Here is a 20,210-nt window from a genome sequence, read left to right as displayed (position 1 = left end):
AAGCTGATGCTTATCTCTAATCTTCGGCGATTGAATACTATCGGCTGTGGAGTAGTTTGATGGCGTCTGGAACCGCAAACCGAGGACCGCATGCACACTGCTGCGTGCATATATCTTTACGCTTGCTCTATGAACTCTCCTTAACGGACTCTAAACACCGGCCCCGCTCTGACTCGGGGCGAACGCCCACACGCCAAACAATTCGCTATGACTTCCCAGCCGATGCGTAGGGGTCACCGCAAGCGAATCTCTGCCCTGCGGCTCTCCTCAGATACGACAGTCACTACACTACCAGTCTATACTTCTCCTCCCTGGCGACGACAAGTCGTGTTAGTGGACGACCCTTCAGACCTTCCGCCCGAGTATCCAGACAGTGCAGAGGAGGCAGACGAGGACACAGATACAGAGGAGGACGAGTCGCAGATACTGTACGCATCGCACGTTCATTCGGCACCTTTGACAGCGCCCCCTCGGCGAGCAAGCCATTTACAAGTCCTTTCTCGCAGCAAGTCACGACGCAGCACATCGAGCGATCCATATCTCGACTCCTTGCTCGCCCGAAGCGTGCACGCATTGGAGATGTCAAATACCCTCTTGCAGTCCTCCATGTCTACACGGGCGACCCTCGACAACGTGCTCTCGAGGGGTTCTCAGGATGAAGCTTCATTAGAAGCTCAAGCACGTAATTTGTCTTCGAGGATCACCAGAGACAACAACTGGCAGGCTGACCTTGATCAGATATCGCAAGGTGTAGCGGGGCTGTTTGATAACGAAGAGGGGCCAAGTAGACGAATGGCCTCTGAAGACTCAATAAGTCAAAGCCTTCCCGCATCCAGCCCTCTCTCCACCGTCGCGGAATGCATGTCAAGATCACATCTCAGACGACCTTCGCTAGACATGCGTAACGCTAGCCTTAACCTCGCAGCTCACCACCGTAACGACCTCGTTGCCCCTCCTCCAAGGGCCATGACCATGTACGTAGATTCCTCAGAAGACCCCTCCTCGATAACACTGCCGTCCACGCTCGGTCTGCGTTCCTCCCACCACGCTGCTGCTCCACTTCCCGCAGAGAGCTCTCTTGCGAGCTGCCGTCCGCTTCTACTTCACGCAGTAGGGTCTGAAAGCGATTTACGGAAACGCAGTGCCATAGACATCCTCTCGTCAGTTGCTAGCCCTCCAAAAGCAATATCTTCAACCACGTCATCCACCGCTTCGCCTAGCTCATCGTTCCGGACGAAGAGGTCAGACAGCACAAGCACCACGTGCACTCGTAAGCCCCGCCAGTCGAGATCGCCCCGTCCAAAACCGCTGTCCATATCACCCCTCCGCTCGCCCAGTCGGGACTCTACGGGCCGTTCCCCCTCTTCTGCACGCCGAAAGTGGGTCGCACCGCCAATTATCGAGCTACCGTCCACCTCGAGCTCTGAGTCATCGGACGAGCTGCACGTTGAGCGCACGGTATCTTACCTTCGCAATATCCTCGAGAATCACCCGTCCCCAGCGTCGTTGGAGAAGCAAAAGCAGAGGGAAGCTGCGAAACCGTCGTTCCTGAAACCGTCTCCGGTTGCTCCTGTTGCGGATGCTTCCACTGCCACTGCGAGCGTGTCCCGCTTATTCACGAAGGCCAGACATACGTCCTCAACCCGGCCGCCGAGCCCCCCGCGGCACTCCGCGCTCAAGGGGAAGAGCGGCAGGTCCGCACCTCCTACTCCGACCTCCCCTACGTCGTCATTAAGTGGCAGCTGGCTTAACGTCTCGGACGCTATTGGCATAGGCGGCTCAGGGCGCTCGACACCGAACCGGGTCTCTTTTATTGAGCCGCCAGAAGTCAAGCAAGGGGGTAAAGACAAGTCTTCATTACGGACGAGGTCTCGCTCTCGGTCGAAGGGCAAGGGTAAAGGCAAGGCTGGTGACGGTTACAGCAGCGATACGCCGGCCGGGTGGTGGAGTTGGATCATTGGGCCGGCGCCCAACAGCCCAACTGTGCCTTCGTACGTCAGGCAAGAAGACCGGTTGGTTCGCGGGGCGGGGTGGGCGCCGAGGGCAGGCTTCGGTAGTGGCGGTATGGAAGAGTGGGGTGTCTGACTCGTATGTCGACTACCAACTACTCTTTTCCTTACTCATTTCTTAACTTAGGGTTAACTTATTACTATCGTTCCGACGACTCAAGACCTGCTAGAACATCGCTATATCTCGCTTTATCTGCTTGGGATTTGCGTTCCCGGGATCATCGCTGCCTTAACAGGGACGTCTCATCTCCCTTGGTATATTTGTATCACTATCTATACCTTATATTTCCCCAACTACCGTTCATTCGTTGCTTGCATATATTTCACGCTTTCATCGAAGACTTTTCAATGTAGTGTTCTTGTTACACTCCTTCATACAGTGCTGTATCTCCCTAGCAATTTCATGGCTCACTTCGACTCACAAAATGGCCGCTCCGGTCAGAAAGGTGTGAGTTTGAGAGCAGACTGTCCCAACAACCGCGTTCTCTGGATTAGCTGGCGCTTGCGGAAATCTGTGCGCTTGAACCGCGACCGCCATCACCAGCTCTGCAAGTTCTCCTCATACGAAGGTGTTTATGTCGACGAGACTATGGACGCGATCTCTCACGTACGGCGCGCGTAGCTTAGGTGAGTAGGATGCATAGACGAACAGTCCCGGAATCTCACTCATATCGTGGAGGTACCAGGCGTTATTGGACCAACAGCACCGACCTGCATCCACCTAGACTCGACTACAAGGCCATTATGCGCGACGTAGAGGCCAAGACTCACAATGCGCAAGTCCGCAATGCTCCCCTTCCACCAGGCACACTACAGAACATAGTATCTTTAAATGCCGAACGCTTAGACCTCGACGTTCGGTTTAGGCAAGTAAGGCACCTCCAAAACTTGGCGGGCGAGCGCATAAAGAACAGCGCGAAAGATCCGGAGGCCAGGAAATCCGCGGTCGAGGAAGCCAAGATGCTCAAGTCTCAGCTCGCCGAGATTTCTGCTCGAAGGGAGGACGTCCAGACTCGTCTGCTCTCGCTTGCCCTCCGTCTGCCAAACGACACCCACCCTAACGTTCCTATCGGCCCGGAATCCTCTGCCAAGATTCTTTCGGAGCACGGGCCTCCTGCTGTGGACGCAGATCCCCGTCGAGACCACGTCTCTGTAGGCGCCGCGCTCAAGCTGCTCGACTTAGAGAGCGCTGCACGCATCACCGGCAGCTCGTGGTACTACCTGCTCAACGAAGGCGCGCTGCTCGAGATGGCGCTGACCAACTATGCCATGTCGCTCGCCGCGAGGCATGGTTTTACCCCTGTAACCACCCCAGACATTGTACGCTCGGACGTCGCGTACCGCTGTGGCTTCCAACCGCGCGACCCCGACGGCTGCTCGCAGGTGTACTATGTCTCACCCGAAAACTCGTCCGATGCACCCCGGCAGCAAGAGCTTGTCCTCACTGGGACAGCGGAAATCCCGCTTGCTGGCATGTTCGCGGGAAAGGACTTCCTTACGAAAGACCTGCCTCAGAGGGTCGTCGGGCTCGGACGTGCTTTCCGTGCCGAGGCAGGTGCAAGCGGGACGGATACACGAGGCTTGTATCGTGTACATCAGTTCACAAAGCTAGAGCTCTTCGCGGTCACAACTGCGGAGGGAAGCGAGGCCATGATGGAGCAGTTCAAGAACTTGCAGACGCAGATTTTTGAGGAACTTGGCTTGACATTCAGGTGAGCTCCAATTCTTTGCCTTATTGTTGTGGCATGCCAAACATCCTCCAGGGTACTCGACATGCCGACCGAAGAGCTTGGCGCAAGTGCATACCGCAAATACGACATGGAGGCGTGGATGCCTGGGCGCGGCAAGTGGGGCGAGATTTCTTCCACGTCGAATTGCACCGACTATCAGGCACGCCGGCTACACATCCGGTACATGGAGCACACACAAGACATCGACCCAGAATCCGGAAAGTCCGTCGTGAACAGTAGAATGGCCTTCGTGCACACACTGAACGGCACCGCGATCGCCGTGCCGCGGTTGATTGTAGCTCTACTTGAGAACGGCGCGGTGCTCAATGACGCAGGTGAAGCTGTTGCTCTGAACCTACCAAAAGTACTACAACCCTTCTGGGTGAACGGCCTCGACCGAGGTATCGTGCGCTGGGTCTGATGTGCATATCTCATTTTCCACCATACCGCCACTCCTGTCCTCACAAAAAATGATACATACATACTAGTAAAATAATCTAAGATGCTCAGCGGGACCAGACTGCTATGACAGACTCGGGTCGAAGGGCTTGAACGCCTCCTTGAACTGCTGTGCATCTTCCTTGTCTTCCCCGTCGCTCTGTACACACTCCTTCCAATCGAACCGTTCAGGCATGCCGAGCAGCGCGACAAGCACCTGACGTCCAAATTGAATTGGGAATGGTACGCCATCTTTAAGCCAGTGCACGATCTGCCGGCCGTCCGGGAGCTCGACTTTGAAGTAGCCGCGGTCGCCGGTGCCCGCGTTTGCGCTAGCGTCAAAGTCCTCAAAGTCGATGCGCAGGTGCTCGCCCTCGGTCTTAAAGGCGTCGACGATGGTGTCAGGCGAGATTGTGCACGGCACGGGAATGACCTGCCAGTGCGCGTGTCCGCCTTTCGCGCTGAGCCTCCCGACTTCGAAGCACACCGGATGCGCGTGGTGCTTGGCGAACATGGCGTGTAAGGCGCGCTTGTACCTGCAGAACGTGAATTCCAAGCCTCGTCAGAGCAGGGCTTCGTGAGTAGACGTACTTTTCGGTCTCTTCAACAATTGGACCTGATAGATCTGAAGGTATTGTCGCGTACGTGGGGTAATGAGTGATAGGCACGATGAGGACATGTCCGCCACCAGGTGCGTTTGAAACCCTGGCGTCGGGGTAGTCAGACGCAGTATGCGTCGGTATGATCTGGCCCTTCGGAAGCGTAACGTAGCACTCCGAGCCAATGGAGACGATGAGGTGTTTCGCAAGATTGGGATTTGATAGGCAAAACCAGCATGTATCCGCTGTGACGGATATTCAACATAACTTACGCCTGCACCATCGGATAAATACTCACGAGCAATCGGTTTTGGAGGTTCGCGAGGTCCACCGCGTCCTCTAGCCGCAGCAGACGGGCAATCCTGGATATAATGGTTCTCGCTCCCGCACGCCCGGCAGACATAGCCTTCGCGAGGCTTCTTCCCACCGGTGTCGCCTACGGCGTTTTTGACCGGACAGTCACGAACAAAGTGGCCGGTCTAAAGGGATGGGTCAACCTGTTAGTGTATGTGCCCCAGAAGTATACTCACTTCTTGGCAAACTCTACAGACGTAGCCCTCCTTTGGCTTCGCTCGGTCTGGGCAGTCCGTTATAAAGTGCTACAGGAAGAAGCCCGTCAGATTGAGCTGTCAATGGCTGCGATTGGGACGTACATCCGACGACTCGCAAATTTTGCATTTATATGTCGGTGGTGGCTTTCCAGGCTCACCAGGCTCTATAGAAGATGTCTCCTAGATATGAGGTAACATGTATTTCGATGGTACGTACCTGTTCTAATACGCTTGTTACCCTGGCCGCCCCAGCGATAATCTCCGTCTTCGCCATGGAATCCGCGCTTCTGCGGGATATGTTCCGTGAATGGATTTTTGGTGGCATTTGATGGCCGAGGAGGGGCCGGAGTCGTCGATATTTGGGGTGCGATGGAGAAGGCATAAAACCACTAGCAGAGATTGAATACCTTGAAGATCATAAGCTCTAGTTCAGAAGCACGCACTCGTTGCTTCTTCCCAGACTCAGGCGTCCGGCCGAAGGAACCCAAGCTAACAAAGCGCATCACTCGTCCACTCTCATCCTCCCATACTATCGGCTCACGCTCCCAGAATAGAGGCACATCGTCTGAGTTCCCTCCGCCACCAGCGACGAAATGGTATCGGGGCTTCGTCCGTCGCACTACCTCGGAAATAGGCTCTGCGCCTGGTGGTGAGGGAAAAGACGGCATGGGAAGCGGTGCAGAAGAGAACGCAGTGATGTTCGTAGGGAAAGGGTTTGTCAGTAAGACGTCGATGTACTGCGAGGATGCTGTAGATGCTTTGATAGCGGCTAGCGAACCATACGAAGTATCTTTTGTTTTAGAAGTTGGAGCTGACTTCGTCATGGTGTTTGCTAGGAGCTTTTCGACGGTCAAGCTGGTAAAATACGGAGACGTGAAGCCCTGGAGAATGTGTCAGACGCAGAGCGGGCTGAGGTAGCTTTGCACATACGTGTGCGGACTCTGAGACTGAATACAGGTTCGCGTCGTAGATACCTCCTAAGCAAGCGATGCGCAGTCCCTGAGCAGTAGTCATGACCCCGGACTTGTCTGTCATCCCACTCAGCGAATGCAAACGGACAGACGTCGGGGGTGCACGCACGGAGCAGAAACACGTTGTTCGACAGTTGCCCACTTGTCTTCGCGAACTTTTCGATGACGGGTGCAGGTAATGGATGTTCCCCTTGCATGATGAAGCATTCTATGGGAGCTGCAACGCAAAGTTTGTACCAGAACACTCTGCATGAGACGTGTTGGGGCGCACCGTCCAGCGACCCATTCAGCAGTTGCATCACATCGTCATCGTCGCTATATGCCTCTCCCTCGTCTTTTGGAGGCCCAAAAAAGTCGCCAGTGCAGAGCACAAGGTCAAACTTTCCATGCTTGGCGTCTATAGCCTGGATTTTCGTGAAAAGTTCACGAATCGCGCCGGCGGCAGAGCCTACAGTGAGACTACCCGCAAGGCAAGTAAGTGCAGAGACCCCACCAATTTAAGCTGCTAGAGGGCGTACACTTTCAAATTCGCAGGTGCTGTTGCATTAGACATGGCGGATTGGGTTCAAGCTCAAGCGCTCAAGTGTTGGGTGTTGCGCACGGCGCTACTATGACGTTTACGCGACTGTGATCCGCGGCACACGTCGGGGCCCGTTCTGACCTGCACCGCGGCCACCAACCGCCGCTCCAGGGAAGGCACCAAAATTTCTCTACATGCTGAGCTATCCAGAGCGCGACATTGTCATATACATTGTCTCGGTGATAATATCAGCAACAATGCTGACATATCGTGCGGCATAATGTCGATGACATGACCGCGCGAACGCGATATAACAGATGCTCAAAGTAAGAGCAGCTCCAGCATTTTCAACTAGCCCTAGACTCACCTGCCCTTGATGTCAACCATGTCGTCTCACCCAGCCATCCCGTCTACTATGAAGGCCTTCGTTCTTCAAGGCAACCATAAGGCCGGGGTGGAGACCTATCCCGTGCCTAGCATCGATGACAACAAGGTGCTCGTTCAAGTTGTCGCGATTGGACAGAATCCCACGGACTGGAAATGTAAGTTTCAGGTGCACGGGGTCTGTGCAATTTCAGGACTCAACGCTATGTACGACGCTCAGCTATCAGATTTTTCGATCGTCGTGGGGTCATCAGCGGATGCGACTACTCAGGCCATGTTGTCAAAACTGGAAGGAATGTCACGTTGCTTTCTGTCGGCGACCATGTCGCAGGCTTCGTTATAGGCGCAACCTTCAAGGATCGTGGCGCGTTCGCGAATACCTGAAGGTTACCGAGGACTTGGCATGGAAAGCCCCGAAGGGTACCCCGTCGCACGAGGAAGCTGCCACTATGGGTTGTGCGTGAGTACACCGCGTGCGGATGACTGTGTGGCACGTTGAACTGAAAGGATGCAGGCTGTACTCTGCTGACACCTCACACAACTGACCACACGCACAGTAGCCACGGCACCTCCTCCCGCCCCTGTATGGAGCTATAACATGAGCACAAGGTGACATTATAAGCATGTAAGTCCGCACACAAGCCTATCCACGCAGCACCCCGACGCATGTAGTGCATGCGACGTGCATATATGCGCTCGACTGACCACAACTCTTGCCTATAGGCTCATGCGAGACATTGCTGCCCACCCAAGAGACGACCTGCACATCATTACCATGACCATGCCCTTGTCACCCTGAGCCCCTCCTATCACGCCACCTGTGACACAATCTGCAACATGCTCGGGAGCCTCACAGGTGCAGCCGATACCACATGCTGGCATCAGCCACAGAACGTAAGTCACTTGTTCTTTCTGCGCGTCACGTGCTGATGCATTCTTTGCCGACCTCAAAGTTTCTCATTCCCACATAGCATAGTGCGTCTCTGGTACGTCTCACGATCCGCAGCTCTTCGCGCTCATGAAACCTCACGTTTGTGGCTCACCTAAGCCATATTGGTAAGCAACATGGGCCGAAATTTTGCTCCAAGGAGCGTCAGCTACAACCTTTGTACCTTGTGTAGCTTCATAAATATACCATTTTTGATTCTCAATTTTCCATGTGCGAGCTGATCCCAAATATATTTGAATATTGAACCAATTCATTTGAGCACTCTGGCAACTGTTTCCCAGACCGGCGCTCGCTGGCAATGCCCTGCCATGGCTGGTAAACCTTTCCAGAATGGCGAAGCTTCTCAGACTGATAAGCTGTGCAAAGCATACAGGTGCTCTATCTAGTATGGCAATGGTGATTCCAGAATGGGTTAATTTGCATTCATGGGTACCTTTATATGGCCTGACCATTCTAGATAATCAGCTAATTTTTTTGCTGATGAACATTGAGCAGCTTCAAGAGGTGCGGCCAGGGGTTTGTTGCACCAACAGCGGAAGCAGACTGGGCCTGCGCACCGCCGCCGCCGCCTGCCGGTGGTCGGCAGGTTGACTTGTTAATACAGCTGGGTCATACTTCAGAGGCCATGTACAGATGCGTTAATTATCGTTGGCCTTCAAAATATCCTCTTCATGCTCTCGGTCTTTGTCTCTATCATTCTCAGGTCCCAATTTAAGGCGTACACTACAGAGGCTGATGGAGAAGCTCGGCGGCGCCACGATGTGCACAAGATTGTGACAAATCCACTCAAGTTAGGTAGTATTGGATCTAAAGCTGGGTAATTAACCCGGAAGGACACCGACACTTGTCCAGACTACCGGGTATGGATTGCCCTCAGACATTAGTCAGTTTTCGTTGGCCGGTATGGACGATTCCTCAGAGCTCCCGGCCTACCGGCCGGGTTTGGGTACGGATTTTCCCTCCGCGTGAGGGGCCCCGATGGCTGTTTTGGGTACGGATTGTCCTCAGGCCCTCCCACCAATTGTCATGGGTCCTCTGTAGTCTGACCTTCGTCAGCTAATCTTTCGTAAGAATTTTGGTATTTAGAAAGACTGAAAATGAGAATAGCTCCCGATTTTTAACATGCCTGCAGGGCAAATCGTGCGCTGCTAGTGACATAAATCCTACGCTAGGCAGCCTGTGTCGCAAGACCACTGCGCAATCAATGTTCTCTCGGCAGCTCTTTTCGTGATCATGGCTGCTTTCGTGGTTTTCTCGTAGCTGGTGCTCACTTGGCTGCGATGGCAGCTTTCTCGTGATCACGCTCTTCAGGGTTCGTGTAGCGTGCAGGAAAGCCTCGAGAAATGTTGTAGCCGTATATGACCGACTCATAGTCGCAGATAGTCGCGGGCAGGCGGTGCCATACTAGTAGCAGGCGCTGGCTGAACAATAGGAGCATCGGTGGGGTAAGCGGAAGTAACAGAATTTGCGCCGATCGGGGGCATGCGGCGTTGGGTGGCGAGGAATACTTAGGGCATGGAAGGGATTAACAAATGATAAGGAACCAGTTACTTACTTTCGCGAAATGACAGGCTAGCTGATCCTTGCTTTAGCTAATCAGACATCGCCTTTGTCTCAGTTGCAGCCGCTTTATAATAGAAAGATAAGTAACATGAGAGGACGAGATTATGAAGCACCTTCGGCTTCATTATTAGCTCGCGCTCTGTCCGCACGCTCTGTCAGCACCACACCCGACTTTATGTTCGCTGAGATGTTTAAGCTTGAGCCCAGGCCCTGGGTACAGTCAGCGCTGCACCTGACCGCGAGCAGTGTTTCAATATTGATGAGATTTCCTTTGGCAGCGTTGTTCCTGTGGACCCCGAAAGCGCGGCCTCCGCGGGGTTGCCGTCTGATGAATGCTCGGTGATGCTATCTTGGATCGCTCCGGTGGCCGACGGATGCCGCCAGTTTCCATTCGGAGTATAGCGCCCTCCGGATGCGGCAAGCTGTGTGGTTCATCGCGGCGGCAGTAACTCGTACTGTGGTCGGCCATCGGCGAACGCTCAAGGGAGGGGCTGCTGACTGCTGCTGACAATACGTTTCACGGACACCATGAGCCATTTGCCTATGCGCGTGGAGTTTCAGTATAAAAGGTGTGCCTTCATATCATTGCCATACAAGAACTGCACACCCCTGACCTCTACACCCCTCATCTCTCACACGCCCAGTCATCGCACAACATGGTAGCGGAGATTCCAAAGACGATGAAGGCTCTCATCACCCAGGCCAACAAGACCGCCAAGATCGAGGTGGTGCCCGTCCCGGAGATCGACGACGACGAAGTGCTCGTCAAGGTCGTCGGTGTCGCGCAGAACCCGACTGACTGGCACCGTGCGTCCGCCCTTCTCACCATTTCGTCTGCACCCCTACTGATGATGCATCAACAGACATCAGCCTCTTCACCAACGTGGGCACGATCTGCGGATGCGACTGGTCTGGTTACGTCGTAAAGACGGGCAAGAACGTCACGTCGCCCGCCGTGGGCGACCATGTCGCGAGCTTCGTGTTCGGTGGCATGTACAAGGATCGCGGCGCGTTCGCCGAGTATGCCAAGACCTCCGCCGACCTCACCTGGAAGGTCCCCGAAGGCACGCTCAGCCACGAAGAGGCGGCCACCATGGGTGGTGCCTATTGGACAGCTGTCCAGGCGTTGTTCCACCCGGCCCGCCTAGGACTCGTCGAGCCCCCGAAAAAAGTTGACAAGGAGGAGTGGATTCTCGTGTATGGAGGAAGCGGTGAGTGCGCGTCCTGAGCCCGCGGCGCTGAGGTGCTAACCTGGATTTATGAAGGCTCCGTCGGCATGTTCGCCATCCAGCTCGCACACCTTGCTGGCTACAAAGTCGTTACGACTGCCTCGCCCAGAAACCACGCACTCTGCAAGGAGTTTGGTGCGGACGCTGTATTTGACGTACGTCTCTCCTTGACATGCGCGCTGCCCTCGTCTTGACTCAGCCACTGCAGTACAAGGATCCGAGCGCCATCGAAAAGATCAAGAAGCTCACGAACAACAGCATTCGCGTGGGGCTCGACGCCATCTCCCAGCCCGACACGCTGAAATTCAGCGTGGAGACTTTTGGCGCCGACGGCGGCAAGCTCCTCACGATCCTTCCTCAGGACGTCCCGGGCCTGCGCTCCGACGTCAAGCTCCAATTGACGGTAATCTACTCCTCGCTCGGCCGCGAGTTCGTCTACGGACACATGATGGCCTTCCCCGCGAGCGAGGAGGACCGGGCGCACATGGTGAACTTCCTCAAGAAGACGCCCGAGCTCGTCAAGAGCGGGCAGGTCAAGCCGAACCCGACCAAGCTCTTCGACGGCGGCCTTGAGGGCACTGAGGCCGGTCTCAAGTACATGGCGGAGGGCAAGCACAGCGGCGAGAAGATTGTCTATCATCTCTAACTTAACGCAGACCAAGTAGTGGGCAATGTACCAGTATGACCTAATCTCACTCTAATGTAACATTGATTACTTTTCTCCTACGGCGAAGGCAGAGTCGTCGCGTGTGAGGACATCCGCTCCCGTGTCAGTGATGAGTACCATATGCTCTGCTTGTGCGGATCGAGCCCAGTTCTAAGGATGGCATACCAGTTAGCTTTCTCGGTGCCAGGTGCAGAAAATGCGCTTCACCATTGTGGATGCTGTCCAATCGTCACCGAAGATCACATGGTTATTGTTCAAGCCTTTGATAATCGCAGGCTAGACAAAGCGTGGGCAGCTAGGCAGAGAATTAGGAACTGTCCTTCGACATACCTCGATCGTAAAGCACTGCCCAGGCATCATATCACCTGGCTCTTCGTTCACTACGAGGATCTCAGCCTTATGTTCAAGTGAACGAGACAACAATGCTCACGGTCGTGCCATACCCATGGCGGGCGATGGAAGACCGACCCAATACCATGACCGGTGAATGCAGGACAGACAACGTATCCTCTATCCTTCACAACCTCATGGATAGCTCTCGCGATGCCTCTCAATGGTCGTCCTGGTCCACATGCACGGATACCTGCCTCAAGAGCTTCCTCGCTGACTTTGACCAAGTCTCGTCCTATTTTATCCTTGTGGATATGAGGGTTTGTTACCGAGGCATAAGGGAGAATCGCAGGCGCACCACATCACCGACTAAGAAGGTCTTAGAAGTATCCCCATGGTAGCCGTTCAAGTAGACAGTTATGTCAATGTTCACAATGTCGCCGTCATTGAGAGGTCGCCTGGCAACGCCGCTATTAGTCACAGGGCGCGCATAGCGGCATAGATAACATACGTATCAGGTATACCGTGGACTACTATGTTATTCACGCTCGTGCAGCACGACTTCGGGAAGCCAGAGTACTGTAGCGGTGAAGGATACGCATCGTGTTTGATGATGAAGTCATGAACATTCTCGTCAATTTTTTCTGTCGTCGCACCTGGCTACAGCAGTCAGCTGGAACGGACGGGAACGCAGCAGAGGTGCTTACCACTACCAGGCTGCCTGCATAATTCAGAACGCGTCTTGCTAGCCTAGCTGCTCTACGAAGCTTGAATTCGTCCTCACTTCCCAAACTGATACGTCCATCTCCGATATATGGTTCTGAGAGATGGCCGCTTCTGTTGTACTTCTCTAGCATCTCAGGTGTGGCGTAAAGAGGACGGATGATATGCGGCGGAACGTGCAATGGCGGAGAAAACACAGGACGTGCAAATGGGTCTTTGGGCACAATAATCTCGTATTGACCATCATCTTCCAACTTCAGAGGTGCTTCGTCTTCGTCCAGCTCAGAGGCTGTTTCCGCAGTTCTGGCATTGGTGCCGAACAGCCGAGGGATGCTGAGCACACTTGGCTTGACGTGCCGGTGCGGTCTGTCAAGTGAGCACAGACACCCAGCCGCTGTGCGGCGCGAGCTTGAAGAGATAATTCCACCCGGTCGACATCGGGCGAGGATGTTCATGAGGGACAGCGGTGACGAGAGACAACTTTCAAGCCGGAGAGCCGCGAAAGCGCCTCGAGCGTCGGCGGACAACTTGGACGCCGAGGGGAAGCAACGCCGAAAGCAGCTTTGCTTTCACATCGACCTGAGCCAGTGTTTCACGTTTCACATGGATGATGACCAGCGCCGCGGCTACACCTGCCGCACATACACGTCTCGCCACGGCGCATCCTGCAGATGCTTTATATATATATATGTACTGCTGCACGGATGACCTGAAACTAAGAAACCGCCTTCTACACTCTGGCTGCTTCCACCACTGTCTTCACCCCGTCTCGTGCCTTCATCTCACGCATCCTCTTCTGAGTCACGCGGAAGAGTTGCCGACTGTAAAGGCTCAAGTTGAAGTTACTATTGCCGGTCAGTGAAAGGAATGGTCAGTTCGCGGACGTCCTCTCTAATATTGCCGGGGCCCGGCTAGCAGACGTCAATTCCTGCTGCGCTCGTGTGAAATAACAAGACCTAGTACTCCTGCCACCGAGCCCCTTCATAGCCCGCTTCACATCGGCAACAATGTCCTCCCTCTCGAGCATACGCGCTTCCAACCTGAGCATTGGCAGTAGTCTGCCCTACCACCCTGTCGCTATCTTCGTTGGTGGTACCGCAGGTATTGGGGCGGGCATGGCCAGGACGTTCGCCCGTCACAGAGGCGGCGACGCCCATATCATCCTCGTCGGCCGCAACCGTGCCGCCGCCGAGGAGGTCATCGCGTCGTTCCCCAAGCCCGAGGGCAAGGAGCCAAAGTACGAATTCGTCGAGTGTGACCTGACCCTCATGCGCAATGTGCGCAAGACGACCGCGGAGCTGAAGGAGCGGCTGCCGAAGGTCAATTTCCTCGTACTTTCCCCTGGGATAATGGCGTTCGACGGAAGGACGGAGTCGGACGAGGGGATTGACAGGAAGACGGCATTGCATTATTATTCCCGATGGAGGTTCACCTATGAGTGTGTCGCGGTCTATTTTCCTGCGACTAGCACTCATTAGCCTGTCTAGCCTCATCCCGTTACTTCAGAAAGCGAAGGACGCCGGCGAAGATGCAAAAGTTACGACCGTCCTGTCGGCAGGCACCGGCGAGGCGGGACAGATAGATCTAGATGATCTTGGCTTGAAGAAGAATTACTCGCTGACATTGTGCGCGAGGGCATGTTCCACGTACAACGACCTGATGGTGCAGGTGCGCAAAAGCTTAGTTCTGTCCACTTGCTACTCATTATTCATACTGCGATATACAGACCTTTGCAGATAAATATCCCAGCTTCGCATTCACACACATAGCCCCCGGCATCGTGCGGACAAACATCATGAGCAGCGCAACCAAGTCCCACTGGTCTGGGTCCATTATCAATCCTCTAGTATCTGCCCTCGCGTGCGCATTCGGCGTGACTGCGGACGATTGTGGCGAGTATATGTGGCACGGGGTGTATGCCGGCGCCAAGGGATGGTTCCGTCGCAGTAAGCATGGCGAGGACCTTGGCGACAAGAATATGTGGTCAACTCCAGAAGCTAAGGAGAAGCTTTGGGAACACTCTCTCAAGGAGACCTCCCCGTAGCCCACAGGTTGTAGTTGTCTAATACACGGTATATCCAAATAAGCTTGTCCTTATTGTGCTCTGCGAATTTTGAACTACCTCAGCTGCAGACGTCAGGGGTTGCTCAGCCGGAACAGAGAACAAGTGTCGTAAAGTCGACTACACTTAAAATAGGGAAGATCGACCAGTGGGCACCTTGTCGACGTCCAGAATTGGAAACGTACTGCAGTCGAGCATTGGCAGTAACGGTCTCTGTTCTACGCCCTCTTCAGCTCACCTCTACTGAAACGTCATACCGGTATACCAAGCTATGGCTGGTGGAGAGGGCGCTGCTGTCCAGAGCAAAGAGTCAGACAAGATCTCCCGGTGGATAACCGCACTCGCGCGAGTAGATGAACCTTCAGAGCTGGAGCTTACATCCACGCGACTAATGCTTGACAAACTCGAGGATGATAGCTCTCGCAAAGCATCTTTAAAGGCTATCATGAATGCAGCTCTCAAGTGGAGACAGGCCGATTTGTGGAGGCAGGCTGTCGAGAAGTGGTTAAATACTCTCGAATCTGAAGCTCTAGAAGCTCGGATCGTCTTAAAGGCAATCCAAGGCTTCGGGTTGAGGTTCGAGCAGGGTGAGCGTACAATTTGTTTTATCTTGTTACATATTTTATTCACCCTTTGTAGCCTCGAACAATGCTTCAAGACGGCGACAAACCCAAGGCTAGCCTTCCGCCTAACTGAAGAGTTGAAGAACCTGTTGGAGGCATCGACTACAAAGGACGACACAGAGCCTCGCATTCTCTCGTGGCTTAGCGAGTACCAAAAACGCCTATGCGAAGCAATCGCACCCACTTCTGACGACGAGTGCGACCGGATTCTGCACCATTGCCTGCAATGGGGTGGTCTTACCTTCATGTCAATTCAGTAAGTCGTCCGGACCCTTAGTAACTTTGGGCGAATACGACTTAGATGCATAACATAGCTTGAGGGCACTCTCCGGGCCTTACACCTCTGCCTTTCTGCACGAGCTCTCAAAACGCATTCGTGCTGAGCTCGTACTACCTGACATCCCTCGCAAATCAAAAATTACTGCTGACATGCTGCATACCGCTGTGTTCAAGGCTCACCGGCTTTCAACTGCTGCAGACCGTCTCACCACCATTAAGCCAATACTCACCTCATGCTGCGAGTTTGGATTCCCAGAAATCATTCGGGAACTACTCAAGAGTGTAGCGCAGTCTTTGCGGTCAAGCAAGCTCGAGCGTAAAGATGCACAGGCTAAACTGGAATCAACCATCGACTACTTGACACCCTTAATGCTCTATCTTCGTGACTTATGCGTATCTAAATCCCAATTTTCGGCTGTCGAACCAATTCAGGGGGCGATGCAGGACGTTCAAAATGCAATTTTCGACCTCCACTTAGACTGCTTCTCCCGTGAAAAGCTGTGGCTCATCGACCGGTCAACACCCCCGTACTATACACATGACGCACATCCATTAGTAAAACTCTCGAATGGTGGGCTTGGACTATCTGTCTTACTGAAGAGGTGCGGATTTTTGCTATTGACCACCAGAACCTCACGCACTGAAGCGTGATCATGTTCAGAGCTATACAGCGTGTTGATGGGCCTACTGCCGTACCTCCGCAGGCAATATTCGACCTTCTCATCGCATATAAAGGCGAGAAGGAACGTATTTCGGCTTTCTCCGCGCTTGAAACCCTCTGGAAGTCACTTGTGGCCTATTTTGCACGTCGAGCTGATTTACCAAATGCGCAGGAAGTACACCGTGTCATGGAGAGGTGTATAGACAGAGGCATTGAAGAAGCAGTGCAACTCATCGCCCAACGAATCGCAGATGATCCTGTATTGATCAGAAAGGCGGACGAGCAGCGTGCTCTGGTCTACGACGGTTCCAGCAAGGGCCCCTACAATGAAGGCGAGGTCTCACAAGGGCTTGATTTTAATGCTCTGCTGGAAAAAGATCGCCTTCGTATACTCGTATAGGGATAGTATTAGAGAGGTCTGGGCCCAGGCGCTGCGAACTCTGCTTCTTGGGTGGATGGAGCGTGTTCCGGACCCTCCACAAGAGGATGCGGCCCAGCTTCAGAAGAAGATCGACCATGTTGGAGAGCGATGGAAGTGCGAACGCCCTGCATGCGTCTCGGTGAGAGGGTTTTTGCTTGAAAGCCTCGCCGCAGGCTCCCGCGAGACGTATACCCTCAAGATGCTGGCGCTTGATCCTCGGGTCCTCCAGCACCTCAAGGCTGGCTTGGACAACTATGTCCCAAGTGATATCGCTACATGGACAGATGAGAATGAGACAGGGATAAAGGTCAGTTAGAGCTACTCTCTCCGCAGCTGCGTATACCATATATGTGCTTGTCCAGCTGCTCATCAAATGCTTTATTCGCTATAGGTGGAGCTCACGGGTAGTGCCAAGATATTACGTCTCTGGCTTAACCGCAAGATCGTCGCTCAGAGTATGCTTCAGGCGCCCATTTTCAAGCCATCGCCAGAGAATATTTTGGGCGCAGAACACTACCGGACGTTAGCATCTTGGGCCAACGGACCTAAGCCCCGCAATGCAGAGCATCTGAGCCAAGTTGGAGAATTTGATAAGGACCAGCAGGATGTCGAACAGGACGAACAGGGAGAACTTCAGGAGGAACAGCAGATGGATAGAGATGCACGAGAGGAGCAGGGCGAGCAGGACAAAGAGAACAAGGAGGAAAATCGGGAGGAGAGTAATGCCAAGGCCGCAGGTGCTGGTGCGGACAGTGCAGACATGGGGCCCAAAGCAGCTCATATTACCGCGGCGGTGACGGGAAAGCGGCCGCCTAGTTCTACCGGTGCGCGAGGTGACGGCGGACAACGTGCCAAGAAGTCGAAGACGGAGGTGAGTTGCTTTCTGCTCTTAGACCGTACTAGTGATAGAGCCTCACGTCGCACTGCCTTAGTGGTCTTTCGCCAGGTCCCGTTGAGCTACTGGGAAGTTGTCCATCGGGCAAATATACACACGGTCAAGGAGACCCGTGTTGTACATGTATCTAGGGACCCACTCCGGCGATATGAGCGCAAGAGGCTTGAGTTTTGAGGCGACTTCCGAGCTCCTATCATTGTAACCAGTATATGGGACTCGTAGCCCTCATTGCGTTCAGTGGTTAAGATACATAACACCTCGAGTATGTACACATCATGCAAGAACCATATCTTGTCTGTGGGAAAGGGAGGTTATGCACGAAGAAGATATTACTACCGAGTGCAGAAACGCTCATCAGAACACACGACTTGAGGCTGCGGTACTGCTAGTGTTCAGTCTCCTCCTTTTTAGAGGCTGCTTGCCTGGTATTATACTGTCGTCGGAGTCTGTATCCGCTCTGTCTTCAACACTTGCTCCCGACATACGAGGGTCTTGACTGTTCATCTAAGATCGCAAGGGCTCGTACCCAGGCCCAAGGATCTGGCTGCGCTCGGCTTCATTTTTGCTGACTTCATTGAGCATGTTTCTCAGAGCGGCTTTGTGCTTCGGCGACTCGGAAGGTCGGAACAGTTGAGGGGACTTGTACATCTGTGTGTGCTAAGAAGTTAACTTCGCTATTGTACGTAGCCATTTTGGCTTACCCAGACGTCCCGTAGCTTGTCATCACTCGTATTTGTCTCAACTTTCAAAGTGACAATCTCGGGGATAACGACGGCTTTCAGTACTTTTTCGATGTGTCTAACAGTGCACCCAGACCCTGTGAGCGACAAGCGTTCGATTTTGAGAACGACACAGAGATGACCGGCGTCGCTGGTCGAGCTGAGAAATCTAAATACCGTGCAGCACGTCTTACACTCGCAATTGTTGAACCAGTCCTCGCGCCTGCGGATAAAACTCTTCTTGAACGTTTCCGTGACGATAATGCCACGGTCTTCCATGTCTAGTTGTGCCCAACGGATAAGCAGAGTACACAGGACGGGACCCAGTTCAGCGAGGGCCCCGCTCTGGGACGCCATCCGAACCAGTTTGAAGAAGAAGGCTCGAATCATCGACGGGCTATTGGAATGTTCGCTATAACGTCCAGTGGCACCGTCGATCTTCATGTGCGAAGGGGATGGAAAAGCTCGTTGAACAATCTGATCCACCAAAAGGCGTGCTTGATCCCGGAGACCCACTTCTAGGTATGACGAGACGATCGTCATCGAGGAGTCGATACCAGATGTCGATACGTCTTTGATAAATCGCTCAACCAGCGACGGGACGTCCGTAATCAAAGTCTGACTGCGCAAAATGTGGCCTAAATACGGCTGCCATATCGCGAGTATTTCCTGCTGGTAATGCTGATGAAGCTCTGGCAACCTATGCAGTATTCTATGTTTACGTGGTGGATGAGCGAGGGTTGAGTAAAAGCAATCGAGCAACGTACTTTGCGATAACGGAAGCGGCCATGTCCGGAGACTCGAAGAATGTTGCCGACTTCAGCGGGTCTAGTTTTGATTTTGCAAAACGGGGATCCTCGAAGGTCTTCGCAAGCAAGCCGTCGATGAACATGTCGCATGCGGCCTGCTCTAATGACAATTTGCAGGATAAGAGGATGGTGGAGCTGGGACTCCCGGCCAGTTTCTTGTGTATGTTGCCGATTAACACAAAGAGAACAGATGAAGCCCATCTGAAGCCATGATCGGAGTCGGGCACTTCACTTTTGTTAGTCAATTTCTTGATGATAGCAGCAGCGACATCCGCGCAATTTGCCTCCACGCAGGAGTACAGCAGAGTCCAGGAAGATTCGATAATTGTGCTGTTGTGTGTCATGTGCATCGGACCATAGATCTTAGTCTTCGACATGGCAGCTATGAGGAGTTCGCGGACAACTTTGCGTTTGGAATGTGACTTGACAAATACTTCATCTTGATGGATGCGAACGGCGAGTGTACGTAGGTAGAGTTCTGTCGAAGCCTCTGCACAAAACGGCAAGAGGCTGTAGAAGCTCTTTTATGAGCGTATTGGACTATCAGCAGATTGACTGTACGCACTGCTCTTGTATGTATCCAATTCCTCCTTTGGTCAAACATTGATGAATGAGTTTGTCGTAACTGTCAGTGGCAGACGTGCCAATGACATCGCAGAGTTGTTGACGATGCTTTGAGACCCATGCAGTGGCGTCCTCAGGTAGATACTCCTGGAATGTAGCAAGCAACTCGTCTGAAAGCCCGAGTGATGGCTTGCGAGCGTCACGCGCGTTGAATAGCCTCTGTAAGCTAACAATGGGTAGACGACTCAGTTGCAGACACAACATGCGGGCGCATAGGAGATATGTCTGACCTTGGCTGCACGGATAAGAAGCCAAACACCTGGATGGCCAACGCAATCCATCGACTTTGCAGAGTCGACACTCTACGTGTCCGGACACAGAAATCGATAATTTGTTCCAAAGCTCCGTCGAGCGCCATTTATTGCAGCGACGCAGACCGCTTGAACGACGACACTTCTGCGTTTGCCATATTGCAAGAGCAGGAGACAAGTAGACTTCCATTCAAGTGGCGTCA

The 20,210-nt window shown here is 53.4% G+C and overlaps 8 protein-coding genes across 8 annotated transcripts; 5 read left to right on the top strand and 3 right to left on the bottom strand.

Moving 5' to 3' along the window:
• The first annotated feature begins 88 nt into the window (after window positions 1-88).
• On the top strand, window positions 89-2,433 carry PHACADRAFT_181828 (uncharacterized protein). Its single transcript, XM_007392379.1, has one exon. The coding sequence runs from the start codon at window positions 208-210 to the stop codon at window positions 2,083-2,085; it is 1,878 nt and encodes a 625-aa protein (XP_007392441.1). The 5' UTR covers window positions 89-207; the 3' UTR covers window positions 2,086-2,433.
• Window positions 2,434-3,404: 971 nt separating this feature from the next.
• PHACADRAFT_250668 (uncharacterized protein) lies at window positions 3,405-6,594 on the bottom strand. The gene is made up of 11 exons (XM_007392378.1): window positions 6,570-6,594; window positions 6,408-6,515; window positions 6,258-6,355; window positions 5,771-6,208; window positions 5,545-5,716; window positions 5,430-5,491; window positions 5,307-5,375; window positions 5,075-5,255; window positions 4,769-5,021; window positions 3,770-4,713; window positions 3,405-3,718 (listed from the first exon to the last, which is right to left on the bottom strand). The coding sequence occupies exons 2-10, from the start codon at window positions 6,493-6,495 to the stop codon at window positions 4,263-4,265; spliced, it is 1,812 nt and encodes a 603-aa protein (XP_007392440.1). The 5' UTR covers window positions 6,496-6,515; window positions 6,570-6,594; the 3' UTR covers window positions 3,405-3,718; window positions 3,770-4,262.
• A 609-nt stretch (window positions 6,595-7,203) lies between these two features.
• PHACADRAFT_206104 (uncharacterized protein) lies at window positions 7,204-7,586 on the top strand (the record flags this gene model as incomplete). The annotated part of the gene is made up of 2 exons (XM_007392377.1): window positions 7,204-7,360; window positions 7,423-7,586. 2 exons carry the CDS (start codon window positions 7,204-7,206, stop codon window positions 7,584-7,586), a joined length of 321 nt encoding a protein of 106 aa, XP_007392439.1.
• A 2,808-nt stretch (window positions 7,587-10,394) lies between these two features.
• PHACADRAFT_88172 (uncharacterized protein) lies at window positions 10,395-11,589 on the top strand (the record flags this gene model as incomplete). Its single annotated transcript, XM_007392376.1, has 4 exons — window positions 10,395-10,521; window positions 10,578-10,925; window positions 10,980-11,098; window positions 11,152-11,589. 4 exons carry the CDS (start codon window positions 10,395-10,397, stop codon window positions 11,587-11,589), a joined length of 1,032 nt encoding a protein of 343 aa, XP_007392438.1.
• A 66-nt stretch (window positions 11,590-11,655) lies between these two features.
• PHACADRAFT_192275 (uncharacterized protein) lies at window positions 11,656-13,118 on the bottom strand (the record flags this gene model as incomplete). Its single annotated transcript, XM_007392375.1, has 7 exons — window positions 11,656-11,760; window positions 11,818-11,886; window positions 11,941-11,990; window positions 12,041-12,245; window positions 12,299-12,398; window positions 12,452-12,600; window positions 12,648-13,118. The coding sequence occupies 7 exons, from the start codon at window positions 13,116-13,118 to the stop codon at window positions 11,656-11,658; spliced, it is 1,149 nt and encodes a 382-aa protein (XP_007392437.1).
• A 309-nt stretch (window positions 13,119-13,427) lies between these two features.
• Window positions 13,428-14,782, top strand: PHACADRAFT_250665 (uncharacterized protein). The gene is made up of 4 exons (XM_007392374.1): window positions 13,428-13,517; window positions 13,582-14,101; window positions 14,151-14,331; window positions 14,390-14,782. Exons 2-4 carry the CDS (start codon window positions 13,671-13,673, stop codon window positions 14,705-14,707), a joined length of 930 nt encoding a protein of 309 aa, XP_007392436.1. The 5' UTR covers window positions 13,428-13,517; window positions 13,582-13,670; the 3' UTR covers window positions 14,708-14,782.
• Window positions 14,783-14,996: 214 nt separating this feature from the next.
• PHACADRAFT_206100 (uncharacterized protein) lies at window positions 14,997-17,921 on the top strand (the record flags this gene model as incomplete). The annotated part of the gene is made up of 7 exons (XM_007392373.1): window positions 14,997-15,301; window positions 15,365-15,604; window positions 15,663-16,229; window positions 16,289-16,625; window positions 16,666-17,016; window positions 17,101-17,580; window positions 17,656-17,921. 7 exons carry the CDS (start codon window positions 14,997-14,999, stop codon window positions 17,776-17,778), a joined length of 2,403 nt encoding a protein of 800 aa, XP_007392435.1. The 3' UTR covers window positions 17,779-17,921.
• Window positions 17,922-17,947: 26 nt separating this feature from the next.
• On the bottom strand, window positions 17,948-19,960 carry PHACADRAFT_206099 (uncharacterized protein; the record flags this gene model as incomplete). The annotated part of the gene is made up of 4 exons (XM_007392372.1): window positions 17,948-18,252; window positions 18,306-19,023; window positions 19,091-19,642; window positions 19,698-19,960. The coding sequence occupies 4 exons, from the start codon at window positions 19,958-19,960 to the stop codon at window positions 18,109-18,111; spliced, it is 1,677 nt and encodes a 558-aa protein (XP_007392434.1). The 3' UTR covers window positions 17,948-18,108.
• Between the last annotated feature and the right edge of the window lie 250 nt (window positions 19,961-20,210).

This window comes from Phanerochaete carnosa (assembly GCF_000300595.1).
Source record: "Phanerochaete carnosa HHB-10118-sp unplaced genomic scaffold PHACAscaffold_2, whole genome shotgun sequence".
NCBI classification, from domain to species: domain Eukaryota; kingdom Fungi; phylum Basidiomycota; class Agaricomycetes; order Polyporales; family Phanerochaetaceae; genus Phanerochaete; species Phanerochaete carnosa.
Note: the sequence above shows the minus strand (reverse complement) of the source record. Positions and strands in the feature narration are given on the sequence as shown.

Coding starts and splice junctions, on each gene's coding strand:
- PHACADRAFT_250668 (XM_007392378.1), bottom strand. CDS start 6,495: ATGCAAGGGGAACATCCATTACCTGCACCCGTCATCGAAAAGTTCGCG. Junction 6,356..6,407: donor GAACAACGTGTTTCTGCTCC/GTGCGTGCACCC, acceptor GTGGGATGACAG/ACAAGTCCGGGGTCATGACT. Junction 4,714..4,768: donor ATTGTTGAAGAGACCGAAAA/GTACGTCTACTC, acceptor CACGTTCTGCAG/GTACAAGCGCGCCTTACACG.
- PHACADRAFT_250665 (XM_007392374.1), top strand. CDS start 13,671: ATGTCCTCCCTCTCGAGCATACGCGCTTCCAACCTGAGCATTGGCAGT. Junction 14,102..14,150: donor CGATGGAGGTTCACCTATGA/GTGTGTCGCGGT, acceptor TAGCCTGTCTAG/CCTCATCCCGTTACTTCAGA. Junction 14,332..14,389: donor ACAACGACCTGATGGTGCAG/GTGCGCAAAAGC, acceptor TGCGATATACAG/ACCTTTGCAGATAAATATCC.
- PHACADRAFT_181828 (XM_007392379.1), top strand. CDS start 208: ATGACTTCCCAGCCGATGCGTAGGGGTCACCGCAAGCGAATCTCTGCC.